General features: G+C 43.7%; 2 protein-coding genes across 2 annotated transcripts in view; one reads left to right on the top strand and one right to left on the bottom strand.

Annotated features, from left to right (window-relative positions):
- Positions 1–2,202: 2,202 nt before the first annotated feature.
- CEBPD (CCAAT enhancer binding protein delta) lies at positions 2,203–3,031 on the top strand (the record flags this gene model as incomplete). Its single annotated transcript, XM_084229810.1, has 1 exon — positions 2,203–3,031. One exon carries the CDS (start codon positions 2,203–2,205, stop codon positions 3,004–3,006), a length of 804 nt encoding a protein of 267 aa, XP_084085936.1. The 3' UTR covers positions 3,007–3,031.
- Positions 3,032–4,822: 1,791 nt separating this feature from the next.
- SPIDR (scaffold protein involved in DNA repair) overlaps positions 4,823–20,900 on the bottom strand; it is a gene marked incomplete at both ends in the record, with an annotated part of 537,674 nt that continues 521,596 nt past the window's right edge. The window contains 4 exons of the mRNA XM_084230569.1: positions 4,823–4,978; positions 9,626–9,679; positions 9,964–10,078; positions 11,119–11,212. Of these exons, the coding sequence (XP_084086695.1) occupies positions 4,823–4,978; positions 9,626–9,679; positions 9,964–10,078; positions 11,119–11,212 (419 nt within the window). The remainder of the gene's footprint in view (positions 4,979–9,625; positions 9,680–9,963; positions 10,079–11,118; positions 11,213–20,900) is intronic.

The following is a 20,900-nucleotide window of genomic DNA, read 5'->3' on the forward strand; positions in this document are numbered from 1 at the left end:
CCTAACAATGAGAACTGGTTACTAACAATTTTTGTATCTTTGTATCCATTTATCTTGAATAAATTGATAGTAGAAGTAAGAAAGTAAATATTTAAGAAATGACTGAACAGTAACTGTCACAACCAAACTTTAATTTTTCAAAAATGTTTTCATTTATCCTTAAATGTCATGCATGACAAGCCCATACTTGGTTGATCTGTGACCTCTGCCTCTTTCTGGAAAAAGGAAGAAAATTCTTAAATCTTAAAGTCATTAATTACTTTGGTTAACACCTCTTTTAAAAGATGAAGGCCTCACATCATTTTCAAGCTCAGTCCCATTTTGGAGGGCAAGCTCAGGGGCATTCATTCTACTGCTCTTTTCAAATAGCAACATTGTCTTGTAAATGCAATTTTAATAAATATCTCTGATATTTGAAACCATTAATCATCTCACTGAAATATTTATGAAGACTATGATGCTTCTATATAAATATTAATTTTACCTGTCATAGTTGGTTGGAAAGGGCTTTGGTAGTGTTTTTATGCCTAAATTGGCAAATTTGTCCCAAGCCTTTTCTCTGGGTGTGCATAAACCACACTATATGTATTCCTAGGTTTTAACATTAGATAATTAATAGATAGATAATTACTCAGTAGGCAATGTCAAGTTCAAATTTCTTCTCTGAGTAACTTTAAAGTAATAGTATAGAAATTCTATTAAATAACCTATAGCCTATCACTAGGTGCTCCATATACCAGTTCTACCTCTGGAACTGACTGCAGAAATGCAAGTGGCAGTTTGTGGACCATTTGGTGTTTGGCCCCAACCTCTGGTGAAAGAGAAGCCAAAGCTATGAACAGTCGTGAGATGAAGACTGAATAAGGACCGTGATTTTTTTAAAAAAGATTTATTTTATTTATGCAAGCACTGGGTACAGTCAGAAGCGCGGGAGGGTGAGAGAATTCACCAGAGCCAGAGCTGGGAGCAGAACAGGCAGACTGACGAAGTACACTGCTGAGGGGAGCAGCAGGCACAGCAGGAGTGGTCTGTGCGCCATGTGGGACCATCGCAGGCGGCCGGGGGATCGAACCGGTGCTGTGGAGGCTGAGGGCAGCTTTGCAGCCCAGCGCTCAACCGCTGCGCCACCGGAGAGGCCCCAAGGGCCGTGATTTAATAAATATTATGAATCAGAATGCCTGCCCCAAATTGCAGGAAACATAATAAAGCAAATCAATAGAGTCTGTTCGTGCATTTTTTAAAGCGTGAGCTAGCAACTATCAAAGCTACTAGTAGAAATATTATCTTTCTTCTAAGAGGACTCAACTGTTTAGATTAAAAAGAATTTCACTGTGAAAGACACACCAGAATTAAAAGGGCCCGGCACGGGAGCGCGCGGCAGCTGCGGCCGCCAGGCGGCACTGCTTCAGCGAGCGCGGAGACGCGCGGGGGACCCGGCGCAGCTTCCCCCTGCCCTGGTGCGGCGCCCGCCTGGACAGCAGCTGCGGACCCCGCCCGGCCTCGCGCGTTCCGGCCCGCGGCCCTCAGCGTGGCCCGCGGCGCGGTGCGGGGACAGGCCCGAATTCCCCGACACCTGCGCGTCCGCGCCGGGTGGGGGCGAGCGAGGCCGGGGGCTGCGCGGCTCCGCGCCTCGGCTGCCGGGCGCTCGCGGCACAATCTGTGTCCGGAGAACTTCCCAGGGCTCGGCCTCCCGCTCCCGCGCCGGGCTCTCCGCCCCCGGCCGGCTCCCCACGTCTGTCCTCCGGCCCGGAGTCGCCCTCCCCGGCTCCCCTCCTCCCTCCGGCGGCGGGAGCCGGCGCGGGACGCGCGCGCGGCCAAGTCCTGGTTTTGATTTCCCTGCGGGCGGCGAGGGGCGCGGAGGCTCCAACCCACAAACAGGAAGCGCGGAGGAGCGGCGCGCGGGCAGGGGAGGGTCATTCCCAGCAGAGCGGCCGGGGCGGGCGGGGGGCGGAGGACGCCCCTGCCCCGCGGCGGCTCGGGGGTCGGGCGGCAGTCCCGAGGGGGACGCGGGGAGAGGGTGCGGGCGCCGCCGGGGACCGGACAGGGTGCTCCGGGGCGGGGCGCGAGCCCCCGAGCGCCCCCTCCCCCCGCGGCCGGGCGCCCCCGCGGAGCCGGCGCGGGGGCGGGGCGTGCGCGTCAGCCCGGGCTAGAAAAGGCGGCGGGGCCGGCGGCGCGGGGACGAGAGCCCGGCCCGACGTCGCCATGAGCGCCGCGCTCTTCAGCCTGGACGGCCCGACGCGCGGCGCGCCCTGGACGGCGGAGCCGGCCCACTTCTACGAGCCGGGCCGCGCGGGCAAGGCCGGCCGCGGGGCAGAGCCGGGCGCCGCCGGCCCCGCCATGTACGACGACGAGAGCGCCATCGACTTCAGCGCCTACATCGACTCCATGGCCGCCGTGCCCACGCTGGAGCTGTGCCACGACGAGCTCTTCGCCGACCTCTTCAACAGCAACCACAAGGCGGGCGCGGCGGGCGCCGGCGCGGGCTCCCCGGAGCTGCTGCCGGGCGGCCTCGCGCGCCCTCCGGGGCCGGGCCCCGCCGCCCCGCGCCCGCTCAAGCGCGAGCCCGACTGGAGCGACGGCGACGCGCCCGGCTCGCTGCTGCCCGCGCAGGTGGCCGCGTGCGCGCAGACCGTGGTGAGCCTGGCGGCCGCCGCGCAACCCACACCGCCCGCGTCGCCGGAGCCCCCTCGCGGCAGCCCGGGACCCGGCCCCGCGCCCGGCCCCGCGCGGGAGAAGGGCGCCGGCAAGAGGGGCCCGGACCGCGGCAGCCCCGAGTACCGGCAGCGGCGGGAGCGCAACAACATCGCGGTGCGCAAGAGCCGCGACAAGGCCAAGCGGCGCAACCAGGAGATGCAGCAGAAGCTGGTGGAGCTGTCGGCCGAGAACGAGAAGCTGCACCAGCGCGTGGAGCAGCTCACGCGGGACCTCGCCGGCCTCCGGCAGTTCTTCAAGCAGCTGCCCAGCCCGCCCTTCCTGCCCGCCGCCGGGGCGCCCGACTGCCGGTAACGCGCAGCCCGTGAGACTCGAACGACCAATACCTCAGCCCCGACGGCCAGGAGCCGAGCGCCCCGCTGGAGGCCGGAGACCGCGCCCCGCGGCCGCGGCTCCTCTGGGACGGGTGAGAGCAGGGAGAACACCGCTTGGACTCGCCGCCCCTGAACGTCGAGAGAACTCAGATGTGTTTATTTTCCCTTAAATTATTTTTATAATGGTAGCTTTTTCTACATCTTACTCCTGTTGATGCAGCTAAGGTACATTTGTAAAAGGAAAATGACTTTTCAGAACAATCCTTTGTATTGTAGCTAAGAGGAAAAGACTGAGCATGCTCACTTTTTTATATTAATTTTTACAGTATTTGTAAGAATAAAGAAGCATTTAAAACCACCCACCCCGATTCCTGTATTGACAGTGACCTCTGCAAGCCGGTGGCCCCAAGGGGAAGGGTCCAGTCCAGCATCACGGCGGGTACAGCGTGGCACCGGGGAGCTGCTGGACCCAGGCGTGTTTTTCCAAGGGGAAACCAAGTTCTTAGAAGAGAGGGTCTGCTTTGTTTTGAAACATGCCAAAGTCTACCTCCTAATGTTTTTACTTGCCTGAGATGGGTGAAGCATGACTAAGCTGATGTTCAGCTGGGCAGCTTTCCTTTGGAAGGTGCCAGACAGGGGGCTGGCGGACCGCCCCTGCAGCTGACTTGAGGGCCCTCTAGAGAACAGCCCAAGAACCCCCTAACTTTTGTTGGCTGCAGGAGGAGTTAGAGGGTAGAGGGTAGGGTTATCTGAACAGTTTGTTTGAATCATCTCTAGCTTTCATGGGACTTTGCTTTCACTTTCCTCAGTCGTAGGAATTCTTCGAGTGGATTTTCAAAATGTGCACAAATACAAAAAAAGATATAGTAGACAAAAAGGACAGTTAAAAAGCTCCTGAAAATGAGCCACCTTGCCAGTAATTGTACTATTTCAAAGCTTAATCTGGACAAATAAAACTTTTGCCTTTCCCCCAATAAAAGTGGGTACGAAGCACCTCCCTTGGTCTGGCTACTAAGTCTGTATTATGTAAATAATTAACCGTGGCCTGTCATGATTATATTGTTGTAAGGAAGGAAACACAAAATCTCTAGTGTCCAAAGATAATTAATTCATGGTTTTAGTTGCAATTTAATCTCTGCCAACAGAGCAAACAATAACCAATCACCCCTCCTGAGTCTGTAATCTTGGTTCTCTGCACAGTACCCAGCCTGTTTACATAGGCCTTGCTAGAGGGAACTCTATCTCTGTATAGTATAACTAATCACACGGGTTAACTTATCTACATTTTATGGGTAACAGTTTTACCTTTGACATCATTCCCCAGAACATTTTCCCAAAAACACCGAACTGCAAAGCAAAGCACTTAGATGGACATTTATTGTAGCAGAACAGTAACATCACAAAATAGGACAAAGGTTTAAGCTTTGGGGAGAAAGTTAAAAACATACTATAAGAAAAACATGTTAAATCATGGCAAAATTTTAAACACTTTACAATCAAGATTTCTTTCTGCTATATTAATCTTGTTGTTTAAAATAAATACAATATGAAGGGACTTCAAGCTTATTTAGGCTTTAATACCGTGTTCCTAAAGTTGCAGAAAGAATAAAAAATACAGAACCTAGAAAAAGGTATTTTGATTTATAGTTTACAAAGCCCTGTTACTAACATTTGCCCCAGAAAAATCTAAGTTCCATTTCAAGATCATAAACTACATTCACTCTGCTATAGTTAACAAATAACTACCCCAAAGGGTACACCACCACCACCACCCCAGCAGCCACGTCACAGAGTCCCTATGGCAATGGGCGGCGTTCGACACAGGCTCTTCCTGCTCTCAGAAGCTCGATTTCCTCCAGTCCAGCACAGCTAGCAGGGTGGGTAGTTATGGACTGGACAAAACAATTTAAGAACTCCACCTCTGTTCCGAGGATACTCTTTACTTCATAAGTCTGCAGTGATAAAAGATATGCTGGTTAAAGCAAATAGAGTTAGCTCTGGACATTCTGTTTCCAACACACAGAACAGAGAGGGCCCATTCTCCAAGTCTGCCACCTTCTACCCTTCAAATGGTGCAGACAACATTGGTAAAGGAGGAGGAAAGTGAAGGGCTGCTATAAAAGCCTATTTCTCATGGCAAATGAAGGAACCACTTTTTTCCTGATAACTGAATTATGTTTCCATGCAAGGAACATTTAAACATTTAAGTTGATATTTATTAGTGGATGCAACAAAAAGCAGCTCCCAGCTGACAGCCTGAGAAGAACAACTTGGAGAAAAGACATACAAAGGATTCTGTCCTGTTTTCTAACTGGGTGGGGGGAGGGAGGGGCAGTGCATGCTTGTGGCTGTGTCCCACTTCCTTTGGGACACTTCCCCAATCTAGCAACACTTCCGGTCAAAGAATTTCCTGGTACTTTGCCCCAAACTTCCCTCCTTAATAGGGTACCGTTTCTTCTAGAGTTACACTGAACTAGACACTGCTGTGTAATAGAAAGCTTTCTCTTCACATTCTGTGTGATGGCTATGATGGTTATTGGTTAATCTCAGGCCAAGTTTCATGTCTAAATGAGAACATGGGGAACTGGGGGTGGCTCAGACTAGAAAGATGTGGTGGCCTTGTCTGGCCTCTCTAGATGAAATCTTACAACCTTTTCTTCCTGAGGTGGCTGAAAACAAAGAGCTGCAAAGCATAGGCATACATACATGTCTGGCTTAAGGACTGAGCCCCAGAAGGTAATCTTTCAGAAACTCCTTTGCTGATACTTGGAGAGTAATATTCAGAGCTGCCAATCATCCCTCCTCCACACAGAACACTTGAAAAATCTCCACAATAGCTCTGTTCAGTTGTCATTAACTCACTCTTGCCATCAACAGACTGAAGAGACTGAGGTTGGTGGGGCCAGACAGCAGGGTGAAGCAGAGCTCCAGACTGCAAATCTGGCTGGATGTGGTGACTTCTTATGAACAGAGTGCAGTGACTTCTTATGAACAGAGGGACACTGACCTCCCAACTGTGGTTAGGAAGGTACCTGGCCTCTTTCTGCATCCCTGGAACACTTGTTGGGAGGGGGTCCAGACTGTGTGGGGATCTGGCTACAAGCCAGAAAGCTCCCAGCCAGCAGGAGCAGAGCCATGGGTTGCAGAAAGGTGTCTCCTGTCCAACCTGTAGGTACCGGCTGATACCCAAGTAGGGCAGGGATGAGCAGAGCCCTGACTGAACTGCAGGTCTGGTTTATACCAGGCTGTGGTGTAGAAGCCACATCTTTTAGATGGTTTGTTCTGAAGCAGCAAGTATCAGGTTCAATGTGGGATGTGAATACCATGTTACTGCCAACTTGTTTACCCATCGGTAAGACAGGCACAGTGTGAAATATCTGCACTGGCCAAATGGTTTGTGCATTTTTGGCTTCAGTAAAATGATAAGGTCAGAAGAGTGTTTAATGGAGTGATGGAGGACTGAGACTTCCCTACAGCTCGACCCACAAGTGAAATGGGCATCAAGTTTGCTGCCCACTCCTTCCAGCATTTACTGGAACTTGCTATGAGTCCACCAGGGGCTGACACTGCAGGCCACAGGCTGGGGAGAGTATGAGGTGGTAAAGAGGGAGGGGTCAACAACAGGGCTGGGTGATCGAGATGGGCCAGCTAGATGCTTCTTAGCTCTATCTTTCCATGTAGCTGGCTTTGTATGTTGTGTGCATGGAATGAACCGCCCAGGGATCCCTATACTCATTGAGGTAAAAGTACCAAATTCTGACTTGAAGAAAGTTAGCAAAAGTCATTTCTTTCAAAAAATGAAAAACAGAATCCTACTTTCAGGGTTGGCAGTTAACAGTCTTCTATAGCGACTGTCCATTTATCATGAAAGTAAAATCACAAATAGCATATATTGGGGTTGCTGACACATTTTAGCTTGGAAAACAGAAAAAATACATCATGACTTATGTGATAACCCAGTATTTGGGGAAAAATAACACAGAGAGGTTAAAACAGCCACACCAGCAAAGTCATCTATGCTGGTTATAGGAGTGTGTGTGTGCATGTGCATGTGTATAAAATGTGTCCCTAGTTTTAAAAAGCACATCATGTCACTGTAATGTGAGCTCTGAGAAGTGACATATATAATGGCAGTCAGTCTCACCACTTCCACACTGTAGTCTGACCACATTAGAATGACATCATAAAAGTTAATATTCATATCCTGACCAGAAACAGTACATTTATTCCAGGGAATAGAATTATGGTTCTTGTGCAAAGTCTTCAGATTTTGGTGAGTATGGATAAATCCCGCCTAGAAAAACGTGTGCCTGATGTCTACACACAAGCCTTTGGTATACCATTGTCTAGCACTTCTTTTCCAGTCCAGATGTACAGCCTTAATTATCCTGAGTAAAGCTGGGGACAGGGGAAGGAACTGAGTGAATGTACCTCCAGGCTTCTATTTTCTCTCATTTTACTGGTCAGCTGTGGCAACAGAGTACCACAGGGGTGATAGCCAAACATGCCACACACCCAGCACACACGAGCAACACCTACACTCAAGTACAAACACACAGACATACATTCTCACACATGCCTCTGAACTCTATTTAAGTAGGGTTTTGCCTACAGGAAGACTATAGTTGAGAAGTTTAATATGTGGAAGTTTAATGTTAGAAGGAAATCAAGTGAGATGAGGAGGATTTCTGCCACGGCCTCTGCCAGGTCTGTAACAAGACTCACGTGGTTAAGGACTGTCTGTGGTTGGAAGTTTCTTAGAGGAAGTACTAGGACACTTTCCTGGGAACCTACAAAGCCCTGTGGGAGATCAGGCCCAGCAGCCTCGGGCAAGTGCCTCTGTGCAGTGGGCATGACAGCAGAGCAAGGAGCCCTCCCCACTTGCTGCTGGTTTAGATTGTGGGTTTTGGTTCATTTTTCTATGCATTCTTCTTAAGGAGGAGTTTTCCCAAGGCTTTTCCCCAGCATTCTCCACAGAAATGTTGATAACCCAGATCCAGCATCTTGACACCTGTTTAAAGCCCTGCACCTCGGAACCACCAGGCCATGAACCACAGGGAGTGCCATGCCCTTCTTTCTTTCTTCCTCCCTCTCCCAAGGTGCAGTAATGAGGTGACAAGGAATTAGCAGGGACCTATCTCATACCCACTAAACACATAGAACAGAGACAGTACTCTGGGCTGGCTACCAACTCTACTAGGTGGTCACCGGTGGAATGACACTGACTTCCCCTTTGTGGAATGTCTCTGCATCCAACACAGACAATGTGGTAAGGTCTGTGATCTTGTTTTTTCTGCAGTGTAATGTGGATTCTGATCCACTGGGATGTCAAGGAGATAAATGAGGCAACACATGAGAAAAGAAGCAGGGAGCACAGCTTTTGGTCCATTATAATTATTTACATTGTACTTTTACACAATCATGGACTCCTTGTTTACAAATCCTCTGAAAGCCTAGTATAAACAACGGACCCTGTTTGCACAGCAGCCCCCAAGATGAAGGTTTGGTGCTAGGGGCAGGGATGTCACTGAGGAGCTTTAAAGTGCCAAGCCTAGGCTGTTGAGCTTCACCCTGAGGGAGTCAGACATTTTCTAGAGCTCCGAGGCAATTCTACTCTGAAGTCAGAACTGGGAATCAGACTCAGACCACTCTTCCTCACAGACTGTGTTCACAGGTCTATCCACATCCCAGTTGAATCTAAGCTTTGACAGCCAAGGTTTGGATGAGAGTGCAGATGGCTGCTTTACCTCCTGGTGCTGCTAGCCCCTGCTTGAGTATGGGAGGTGGAGGGATAGGGCTAGAGTGGGCAATTACAGGATGAGAGGCTCCCAGAGGATGGATCCAATCAGTCTCAAATTCTGGCTGGAATCAGAGCTGGAATTTGGCCATGGGAACCCTCAGAAAGTTCTGCAGATGATCACTTTTCACCACAACCCCACAATCCAGTCTGCATCAACTTTCTGGACATGGACCTCAACACTGCGATCTGGGGGCCATGCATGGCACCACCCTGTGTCCTTCTCTGGGGTTCAGTGATTCCATGGACCACTGTGGTGCTTCTGAATGGCTTTGACAAGACAGAGGTGTCATCTCAAGGACAGCCTCTCTCTTTATGAGGGCCACATTTCACAAAGAGGAAACTTTCTTTTGGTCTTAAGTTGTATCAATTTATTGTTTTCCCAGAGGCCCACATCACTTTGCTAACCCTCATCATAGTAATGTCAAGGCAGGCAAACTAGTTCTGAGAAATAACAATGAAGTTTCCAGTTACTCAGACCAGCAATTAAACAAAAAGATTCCTATTCTATGAATGTGGCCGTAGGACTTGCAATCTCAAGAGTCTCTCACAATAATCCATGCTACGGGGGCAAATTCATGGATCTACTCTGAGGGTGATTAGGAAATAACCTCAATTCCAAAAAGGAAAGGATCTCATTAGCAGACATGTGCATTTGGTAGCAAGTGACAATGAGCTTGGTCTAAACAATAAGCATGCACATAGTTACACTGTTGGACTCTGTTGTAACTGAAAGTGCACAGGTATCTGGGGGTGAGGTTAACTTGGTTTCAGAGCACAAGGGACACATCCCTGGACTTACCCCATCCTCGCAGGCGGCAAACCTCAGGAGTGAAGAAATACTGCTCTGTAACAGCTGCAACAACAGTGAAATAGCTGGGTCAAATCCTGCTCTGGGAGCAAATGCTTGTACTGAAAGTACTCAAGTCCTGAAAGTTAATATGTTGGATTTTTAACTCCCCTGTCTTCTTGTTAGCTTAGATCTCAAATCTTTAAGTCACACTTAAGGCTTAAGCCACAGACATGGAATGATTGTTTCCTGAGAGTGAGTCCTCTCCCCATTCCCAAGGAAAGAGCAATAATTGCAACTTTCTCCCAACCAATGAGTCAGGCATCTCCCGAGCCCCAACCAGCTCATACCTTAACCCTCACAGTGCACTGCGGTCGAGAGGGGCAGTCCAGGAAAACCTGCAGGTGCCTTCTGAGAAGAGGGGAGGTGACCACACGGGAGCAATTCCCACAGAAAAAAGTGCCACTGTTGTTTGCAAACATACAGGGAAGACAAGATCCAAAAAGGTGCAAGTCAGAAGAAGCTAGCAGTATATAGATATTTTTCTAAAAGCTACTATTGGCTGAGATAGAAAAGGGGTGTGTGTGTGGGGGGGGGTTTCAGAAACCAAGTTCCTGAAATTTGCCAGAGTGGGGTTCAGTCTGTTCTGAGGGATAAATGTCAGTAAAGGGCTGCATGGACATGTGATGCCACTGAGGATGGAAGGGACCCTCAGGGTCATTCATTCTGAGCACAGAGGATGATAGCAAACATTCGTGAAGCACAGTGAGGCCCTCTGCAGGGCAAGGGAATATCAGGGTTTCCCATCTGCATGGGCAGGAAAACCAGCTTCTAATCAGCTGTATTGGTGCTCCTTACTCTGCCAAGTAAACCTGAGATGCATACTCTTTTCTCTTAAATATGACTCATGGGTGACGTGTTTATATAGAAGGTTACTGTCTAGGAGGTGTCAAGAAGACACTTGCCCTTTGTTTCTTAGGATACAGAAGTACAAATAGAATTCTGCTTTTTATCTGTCATATGACAAAGTTAACTTGGGAGGCCAGAGAACTGGATTGGAGAACTACCTGGACACCTGGCTCTCACCCCGGGCCCAAGGAGGGCTGCAGTGGCACTGGGCAGGGAAGAATGTCTGCTAATTGGCCTCTGGAAAAGTCTGCATCCAGCAACAGACAGGCTGTACAATTTGTCTTACTTCTTCAGATTTGCTGAGTTTTTTTTTTTTTTTCTCCAGGCTGATAAAGGAGCTGAGGGAAAAACATGGCTCTTTTCTGTACTAAGACAGGAGGAGCTATAAGGAACAGCAGAAGTCCTATTGCGAAAAAAGAAAACAAACATACCATGCACCACAACCTCTCCCTTGAAGCCAGCAGACTTCCTTCCCCACGTGGCACTCAGGCCTGGTTCTGTGCAGGGGCAGCAGGTCTGAGATAGAAAGCACTAGAGATTGGACTGCAGGGGTGCTGCTACCCTGTGCTCTTTTGGGCTAGGCGCTGCCCCCTTACCTGTCTTCTGGTCTCTGCTCCAATCTTCCATTGCCACACAGGTCACATGTAGGCCACGAGAAAGCAGTGCTCTCATCCACGCCAACTACAGTCCCTGGGCCCAAGGGAAGCAAAGTCGGAGTCTCAGATAGGTCTGTCCTCTCACTTCTCTTTGCCCCTCAGGACACCGATGGTAAAATGAGGTGTCTCAGATATTTTTCTTATTCATGAATTTATATAAATGGCCCAAAGCATTTTATAACTCCCATTTATTACACAAACAAAATTATAGCAATAAAAAGTAAGTTTTAAAACTTGCTGGCATTACTGCCTAATTGAGTATTATCATATTTGCCAGATCTTGTCTTTTTCAGTGCAATGTCTTGTTCTGCCTTTAAGTTGCTGTATAGCTGTTGAAAGGATTATCTATCTTACTGATATTCCATTCAGGTGATATGTCACAGATCCCTCAACCTTTCTCCACAGCAGACATTAAGGTTCAAATAGCTTTAGTGCTGAGGCAGTGAATATCTTTATACATAGGCCTTTTCTGATTTGAGACCCTTTTCTCAGGAAAGATTCCTAGAAACAGAATTACTCTGTCAAGAGTGTAAGTCTTCGAGATGTAGGAACACCCTCTGAAAGGTTTCTCACAAAGGTTCTGATTCAGTCACCATTTCTTCACTGCACTACATGCTGATGTCACATCCAATACCTACTTTCTTTATAAATATAATGGAATTTCTTATTTTAGTTTCTATTTTTTTGATAAAAAGGTAAATATCTGTATTGGTTTGTTAATATCTCCTCTATGTGATTTATCTCATTTTTAAATTTCCTTTTGACTCCAATATTTGTGATTAATTTAGTTTAGTTAACAAACAAATATAAACACAATGCTATTTAATGTAGCAACAAAAAACATAAAGGTGAAAGCTACAAGCCCTACTTTCATGAACTCCACAGTTTGGTTGGAAAGCAGATAAATAATGTGTAAAAATAAGAAATATGGGAGAAAATATTTGCAAAAGACATCTCTGATAAAGTACAGACTGTTATCCAAAATAAACAAAGAACTCTTAAAGCTCAACAATAAGAACACAAACAACCCAAATAAAAAAAAGGGTCAAAGACCTTAGCAGATACCTCACCACAAACAGATGAAAAATAAGCATATGCAAGATGTCCCACACTATATGGTATTAGGGAAACACAAATTATAAAAACAATGAAAGACCATTATGCATCTATGATAGTGGCCAAAATCCAGAACACTAACAACACTAAATTATAGCAAGACTATAGAATAAGAATATGGATTGGAATGTTCATTATTGCTGGTGGGAATGCAAAATGCAATAGTCGTTTTGGAAGACAGTTCGGTGGTTTTTTTACCGATTTTAAACATATCTTATCATACTATTCAGAAACCACTCTTTTCAGTGTTTACCCAGATGAGTTGAAAACTTATGTCAACACAAAAACCAGCAGAGATGTTTACAGTAGCTTTATTCATACTTGACCAAACTTGAAAGCAACCAAGATGTCCTTCAATAGCTGAGTGGACAAAATGGTACATCTAGAAATGCAATATTTTTCAGTGCTAAAAGAAATAGGCTATCAAGTCATGAAAACATCATGGAGGAAACTTAAATGCCTTTCACTAAGTGAAAGAAGTCAACCTAAAAAGGCTATGTACTGTGCGAGTCCAACTATATGACATTCTAGAATAGGCAAAACTACGAAGACAGTAAAAATATCAGTGGTTCCCAGGTGTTGAGGAGGGAAGGATTAACAGGCAAAGGATTTTCAAGTCAGTGAAACTACTTCACATGATATTGTAATGATGGATACATGTTCAACAGAAGAACACCAATTGTGAACCCTAATGTAAACCATGAACTTTGGGTGATTATATAGTGTCAAAGTAGATTTGTCTATTATAACAAATGTACTACTATGGTGGGAGATGTTGATGGGGAAAGTTTATTCATGTGTGGAGGCAGAGAATATGTGAGAAACTTTTATACCTTCTGCTTATTTTTGCTGTAAGTCTAAACCTGCTCTAAAAGGTTTATTAAGAAAAAATCATGAATTAAGTGCTATATTGAGAAATGGAAATGATCCCTGAGAGATGCAGAAGAGAGCACTTCCAGGCTGATGCAGGGTCAGGGAAGGCTGCATGAAAGAAGGAATGTAAGGTAAGACTATAGATGGGGATGGAGGCATGGCTTACCCAGTACGCTGCAGCGGGGCATGGGCCAGACAGACATATAGAAAAGGCAGGTGAACCAGTTGTGAAGTTGGTAGACCAAGGTCATTCAGGGTCCCAATAGCAGATTTTTAGAATTGATTTTGGAAGGAATGAGAAGCCAGTGAGGACTTTTAAATAGGGACTGATTGTTATGGTCTGATTTCTTTAGAATGTGAAGCACTTAAGATGTGGCATGCATACACAATCTGTATGAACACAATACTACTCAGCAATTAAAAAAGATAAATGTATACCATTCATAGCAACATGGATGGAGCTAGAAGGGATTATACTCAGTGAAGTAAGTCAGAAGGAAAAACAAATATATTGGATGGTTTCACTTATAGGAGGAACATAGAAACTATAGAAGGGACCAGAAAAAAAAAGACAAAACCAGCAGTCAAACTTTAAATTGAAGACATTCATCAGGGGAAGGGGAGGTAAAGGAATAAAAACAGGAGAGAAGAGCACAAGAATCTATGGTGATAGTTCATGGGTGTCTTGGTGGTGATAATTTCATGGGGACAACACATGAGAAAAATCAAACACTGTACAAAAATGAACAACAATGTAAAAATATGTAAATAAATAAACAAAAAAAAAGTGAAGCACTGTCTAAATCATCTAGATATACTGGCAAATCACAGACAGATAATCAATAAGGGTATTGTTGAAAAATAGTGAGGGCCTCCCCGCTGGCGCAGCGGTTGAGCGCTGGGTTGCGAAGCTGCCCGCGGCCTCTACGGCACCGGTTCGATCCCCGGCTGCTCCCCAGCCACCGGAGGAGGGTCCCACATGGCGCGCAGACCTCTCCTGCCGCCCGCTGCTCCCCTTAGCAGTGTACTTCGGTCCTTCTGCCTGCTCTGCTCCCCGCTCTGGTGAATTCTCTCACCCTCCCACGCTTCTGACTGTACCCAGTGCTTGTATAAATAAATAAATAAATAAAAATTAAAAAAAAAAAAAAAAGAAAAATAGTGAAATTAGACATTTGAAGAAAAAGTAAGATGTGACCTAAGTTTCCAGAAAAGCAGAGCCATCTATCTTACTCTTGGAACAAAGAATTTTTGTTTCCCACCAGAATAAGCACTAGGAGAAAATTCATCTGCAGAGGATAAAACCAAATTATGAGAAGTAAGTAGTTCTTATTTATTAAAATGCATTCATGAAATGCATACTTGGAATGATTTTTTAAAATGAAAATAATAATCTTGATTTTGAAAAGACTGCTTTAGCCAATTTCATTGTCCTTGCAAATCTAATAAAGATTGAGCCAAAGGGATGAGAAGAAAGTCAATAAGGACTTATAATGCAGTGGAAAGGAGTGTCCACTAATTCACAACCAGCAGAGGCAGCAGTAGGGACATGGGGAGGGGGTCACCCACCATAGGCATATGAGCCTAGCACAGAGTCCAGGCCGCAGGAACACATTTAGAGTCTGCTAAGTGAATTAATAAAGACTGCTACCAACCAGAGTTCCTTTACCCTCAGATATCTTTGGGTGTTAATAGCATTTACATTTTATATGGGATTAAGCAATTTTCTTCCTTTCAGGGAACAAGACATAAGTTAACGAAACATGTTTCATACACCACTGGAAATCCCTTCTGGCAACCCCACATAAGTTCCAAGAGATGGCTGGGAAGTATACTATTAAACTCTCAGTATCTAGAACATTAAATGATCAGTAGAAGGAGACAAACAGAAGTATGAGGGTTTTAACACTATACTCATTGCTTCAGATACGATTTCCCATTAAAAACTTTTACTTTCCTTGTCTTCTTTACAGAAATCTATAGTAATTAGGTTTGGGTAAAGAGTATCATGTCTATTAAAATATCATTCAGGGAGTGTAAAGCTGGGTAGATTTTGGCTGGGCTGAGTTCATAGGGAGGGCTGAGGATATAGGGAGGATATAGGGCTGGCCTCCCAGCCCTCTCAACTCTCCTCATTAAAGTTGTTTCACACCTCCCCCCCAACCCCGAAGAAAACAAAATCCAATCTTTTTAAAAGGGTTCTTCCAAAGAATCCTTGGTAAGTGCTTCAGCCCTTTCTTCCTGGGAGGCACAGCAGCCTGCCCAACACAGCACAAGTCCTATAAAATATGGGTAATCCCATACTGGAAGCCAGATTTAAACTTTTCTTCAGTGACTTTTAACTCTATCACACTTTCCTCCCCATACTTTTTCTCTGACTGGAAGAACTTGGGTCTGTTTTCCTTCTAGTTAGAGGCTGCACCTTGGTTTGAAAATGGGCCTTTGCCCTCCATTTCCAAATAGACACAGTGTATGTAGTTGTGTGCTTGCTGAATCCACTTTCACAGCAACAAGCCAGATTATCACCTGTTAATAAGCCATGTGTAAATTATTGTTGAGTAAGGCACAGAAGATGAAATTAATGCTGCAAAACATTTTCACCCAAGAAATAAACTGCAAAGAAGAACCTGCGTACTCTGGGGTACTGAAGAGAGGAGAAGGCCTGGTGACCAGAGTGAAGGAGTGAGCACTTCTCATGGAGTATACATTTAGGAGCCTGAAGTCTTCTGCTAGAGCAGGTGGACAGAATTTGTTAGTTCTCAGCAAATGACTGACTCGCAGGGCTGTATCTGAATCTGTTCAAGAGCTGCTCAAGGAAAATGCTCAGTGTCCTGTGGGGTCCCTGCTGCTGACGGAGACCCTGATGCCCAGCTGAGTTAGCTGCTGTCGAGAGCTTCCCCATTCCTAGCACTGATGCACTGTAGATGGTGACAGCTACTTGGGGCGATGCTGTGGACAAGCCACCACTGGACTTCCTGGGCAAAGGAGGGGCAGACTAAGGCGCTGAGAAAAGGGTATCTGCTAATATTACTTCAGAGAATATGAGGATTCTAGCCTCGTGGATTTGATGGAGTCAGAGCTGGATAAGCTCAAAGCCCTACAGCCCAGGGCAGGGACCTTCTGTCCCTCAGTAGGAACTGGTCACTGGCCCAACTTCTACCTTGGTTAGGCCTTCCTGAATGGAAGGCTGGGTAAGTCTTTGGAATTTTTGCAGCTGTGGCTTTGTTTTGTAATTCTTAGAAAACTGGTTCTTATTAGAGGATCTGCCAATAGTTTGATAACAGTCTATATTATCCACCTGACCCACCTATAGCCTGCAGCTCAGCTTCAAAGAGAGACCCACAGGGAACTCATTACAATGGTGATGGTGATATGTGAAGGAAAATGATATAGATCAGAAACTGGACCTACCTAAAGGATGATCATTAGAGAAGGAATACATGAAAGTAAAATTTGTTATTACAAATTGGTTTAAAAGATAATAGTTTGTTTAAATATTAATAACTAACATATTCATTAATTATATCATATATGATATTATCAAATACCATATATGATGTTATATTATATCAAACACCATATATGATATATATCAAATACATATATATTATATGAAATACCATATATTAAAAACCACTGATATACACCATATATAATATATATTATATACCATATATAATATCAAATAGCACATAATATATATAAATATATATTATATCAAATACTAATGACAATAATATATTCACTATTAATATCATATAAGTGAAATGCATGAGAGGAATGTTTTAAGAGATGGGAGGGAAGAATTGATAATACTGTTATGTAATACCACATTCCCAGTAAATTAGGATACTATTATTTGAAAGTGGACTGACTGGTTGTTAAGTATATACAAACAACTTTAGGGCAACCACAAAAATAATCTAAAAAGTCTCTATGTCACTTCCTGGCTGCAGTTAGGAATGGGTTAAGTTCCAAGTCTTTCTTTGGAAACTAGCTCTTTGCGTACTTATTTTCTCATAAAATGGCTCCATTTCATGAATCATAGCTGGCTCTAATTTCATAACAAAGATAAATTCGAAGTAAATTAATATAGACTTAAGTATAGACTTAATATAGAAATACTACAGACTTAAATATAGGAACTGGAACAATAATATATATAGAAGAAAACACAAGCCTTTCATTTCATGACATTTATAATAAAGATATTTTTGGAGACTTTAGGTGGTAAGGAAAATAAAAGCAAAACAGAACAACTGAGATCACTTCAAATTAGAAGGCTTTTAAATAGCAAAAGAAAATATAAGTAGATTGACATCTTACAGAATAGGAGTAAATATTCACATATTACACAACTGACAAGGGGTTAATAACTGACAACGGGTTAATAAAGACACACACACACACACAATCAATTTTAACAATAAAAAACAAGCAACTCAATAAATTGGGAGGGAGAGGATCTGAATACACAATTTACCAAAGAGGATATACAAAAGGCCAAGAGATACATGAAAAAAGGCCCACCATTGCTTTTAGTAGGGGAGATGCAGTGAGAAATGATCTTACTCATGAAAATGGCACATATTAAAAAGACCTAAACAACTGCTGCAGAGAATGTGGAGCAAGAGGAATGCTATTACACTGTTGGGAATGTAAAGTGGGGCAGCCATTTCCAAAAGTGATCTGGATATACCTTTAAGTAGAAATGGAAATAACATATGACTTAGTATTCCACTCTTGGGTACCTTTCCACACAACATGAAACCATCAATTAAAAAAATATATGCTTTACAATATTTATTGAAGCATTATTTATAGTAGGGAGCACATGGAAACACCTAAATACCCACTTATAGAAAATGGATTAAGAAGATGTGGTATATTCATACAAAGGAATATTATTTAGCCATACAGAGGATGAGAGCCATTTATTGCAAAATGGAAGGAGTTTAAGGGAATTATGTGTAGCAAAGCAAGTCAAAATGACAAAGACAAACATTGGACATTTATCAGTGGACAATGTGACAAAGTAAAATACTTATGAAAACTAACAGAGGCCAGTAAATGAAGTGATGCTTCTAAGGTTAAGAGGGAAGGAAGAAAGAAAAGGGTAAGGGGTATAGCAATGAAAGTGAGAAAAAAAAATTGATAGATGATTAATAAAGCAGATTGTCCTTTTTATTTTTTAATGAATTATTTTATTTTATATAATTCTTACATCATTTTTCATTTTTGCACAATGTATGCATTTTCATTTTGGTTATATTCCCCATACAATTCCTACCCCCTTTTTCTGACCCTAATGCCTCTTCTCCCCACCAGGCCCCACTGTAGCATGCCTCTGGTATATAGTTGCTTGTTGATTTTGATTTTTACTTTATTGCAATTAGCCTTTTTCCTGGTCCCTTATTTAAGTTTTCTAAATTCCTGCTATGAGTGAGACCATCTGGTATTTTTCTTTTTCTTTCTGGCTTATTTTGCTGAGCATGATCCCTTCCAGCTCCATCCATGTTGTTACAAATTGCATGAGTTTATCTTCTTTGATTGCTGAGTAATATTCCATATATACCACATCTTCTTGATCCAATCATCTATTTTTGGGCATTTGGGCTGTTTCCAAAGCTTAGCTATTGTAAATAGTGCTGCAATAAACATAGGGGTGCAGGTGCCCTTTGGAATTAATGTTCTGTGTCCTTTGGGTAAATACCTAGGAGTGGAGTTGCTGGATAATATGGACTCTCTATGTTTAGTAGGTCAAGAAATCTCCACACAGCTTTACATAGTGGTTGGACCAGTTTGCACTCCCACCAGCAGTGCAGGAGAGTTCCTTTTTCTCTGCAGCCTTGCCAACATTTGTTGTAGTTAGTTTTTTAATATGTGCCATTCTCACTGGTGTAAGATGGTATCTCATTGTTGTTTTGATTTTGCATTTCCCTGATTACAAGTGATGTTGAACATTTTTTCATATGCCTGTTGGCCATTTGCATTTCCTCTTCAGAGAAGTTTCTTTTTAGCTTTTCTGCCCATTTTTTAACTGGATTATTTTCTTTGTATTTTTTTTTTCCAGTCTCATCAGCTCTTTGTAGATTTTTGTGATCAGTCCTTTATCATTAGTGTTGTGTGCAAAAATTTTCTCCCAGTCTGTGGGGTTTCTCTTTGTTTTGGTTATTGTCTCTTTTGCTGTGCAGAAGCTCTTTAATTTGATGTAGTCCCAGCTATTTATCTTTGCCTTCACTATCACTGCTTTGGGTGATGGGTCTGTAAAGATATCTTTGAGGTGTATGTCATGTAGTGTTTCATCTATATTCCCTTCTATATATTTTTTGGTTTCAGGTCTTATGTCTAGTTCTTTAATTCATTTTGAGTTGGTTTTTGTGCATGGTGTGAGGTAGTAGTCAAGCTTCATTCTTTTGCATGTAGCGACCCAGTTTTCCCTGCACCATTTATTGAACAAACTTTAACTATCACTATTTGCAGATGATATGAAAATATGCATAGAGAACCCTAAAAACTCCACAGAAAAAGTAATTAAACTAATCAATCAGTTTAGTAAACTGGCAGGATACAAAATCAACATGCAAAAATCAGTAGCCTTCTTATACGCAAACAATAAATCTGAAGAAGAAATAAAAAAAAAAACATCGCTTTATTACTGAAACAAAAGAAATCAAATACTTGGGAATAAACCTAACAAAAGAGGTAAAGGGCCTATACCAAGAAAACTATAAAACACTGTTAAAAGAAATAGAAGAAGACACAAAGAAATGGAAAGACATCCCCTGCTCATGGACTGGAAGAATTAACACTATCAAAATGGCTATCCTACCAAAAGCAATTTACAGATTCAATGCTATTCCAATAAAAATTTCAATGACATTCTTCAAAGAAATAGAACAATTATTGATGAAATTCATATAGAATCAACAAAAACCCTGAATAGTCAAAGCTCTCCTAAAAAAAAAAAGGGGTGGGGGGAATGGAGGCATCACACTCCCAGATTTCAAGCTATACTACAAAGCCATAATAATCAAAACTGCATGGTATTGGAACAAGAACAGACACATGGATCAATGGAACCACATAGAAAATCCAGAAATAAACCCACAGATGTATGGTCAACTAATCTTTGACAAAGGAGAAAGAATATGCACTGGAGATAGTCCTTTTTGAATGAGCCTCAAAAAAAGCTTTCCCTCACACCTTATTGATTAGCTAGAATACACAAAAATAAAGTTAAAAAAGAAAAGTATTAGTGCTTTTTTTCAGCTCCAGATTCCTATATCCAACCAGCTACTGAAACATCTCATGCGTATCAAAAATGCCTAAACTCTGACAGAATTGAAATTGTTCTTTCAAAGCTGACCTCTCCTACCTCATCTTATTTCACAGAACAGACTATCACTTTGTGTTGAAACCAGAGTCTTAGAGTTATCACAGAATTAGAATTTACTACCTTCTGTAGCTTTCTTTGTTAACTAAGTCCACTTTGGAATTTACTTCTCCACCTCCCTCATCTCACTTCTTTGCATTTCCAGTGGTTGCTACTCAAGACTCCGACCTCTCCACTGCTCCGCAGACATAGAAACTGTACTACACCGTCCCTCACTGAAATGGCAACAATGCCGGGCCATTTACTCACCAGTATGTGCTGACCCCTTCAGCCTTTCTTGGGTCTCTAACCCCAGCCAGCTCTTCCTAGTCTCCTCCCAGGTTCCAGTTAGTGTTCTTTA

The sequence above is a fragment of the Talpa europaea genome, assembly GCF_964194135.1.
Source record: "Talpa europaea genome assembly, chromosome: 3".
Lineage (NCBI taxonomy): Eukaryota > Metazoa > Chordata > Mammalia > Eulipotyphla > Talpidae > Talpa > Talpa europaea.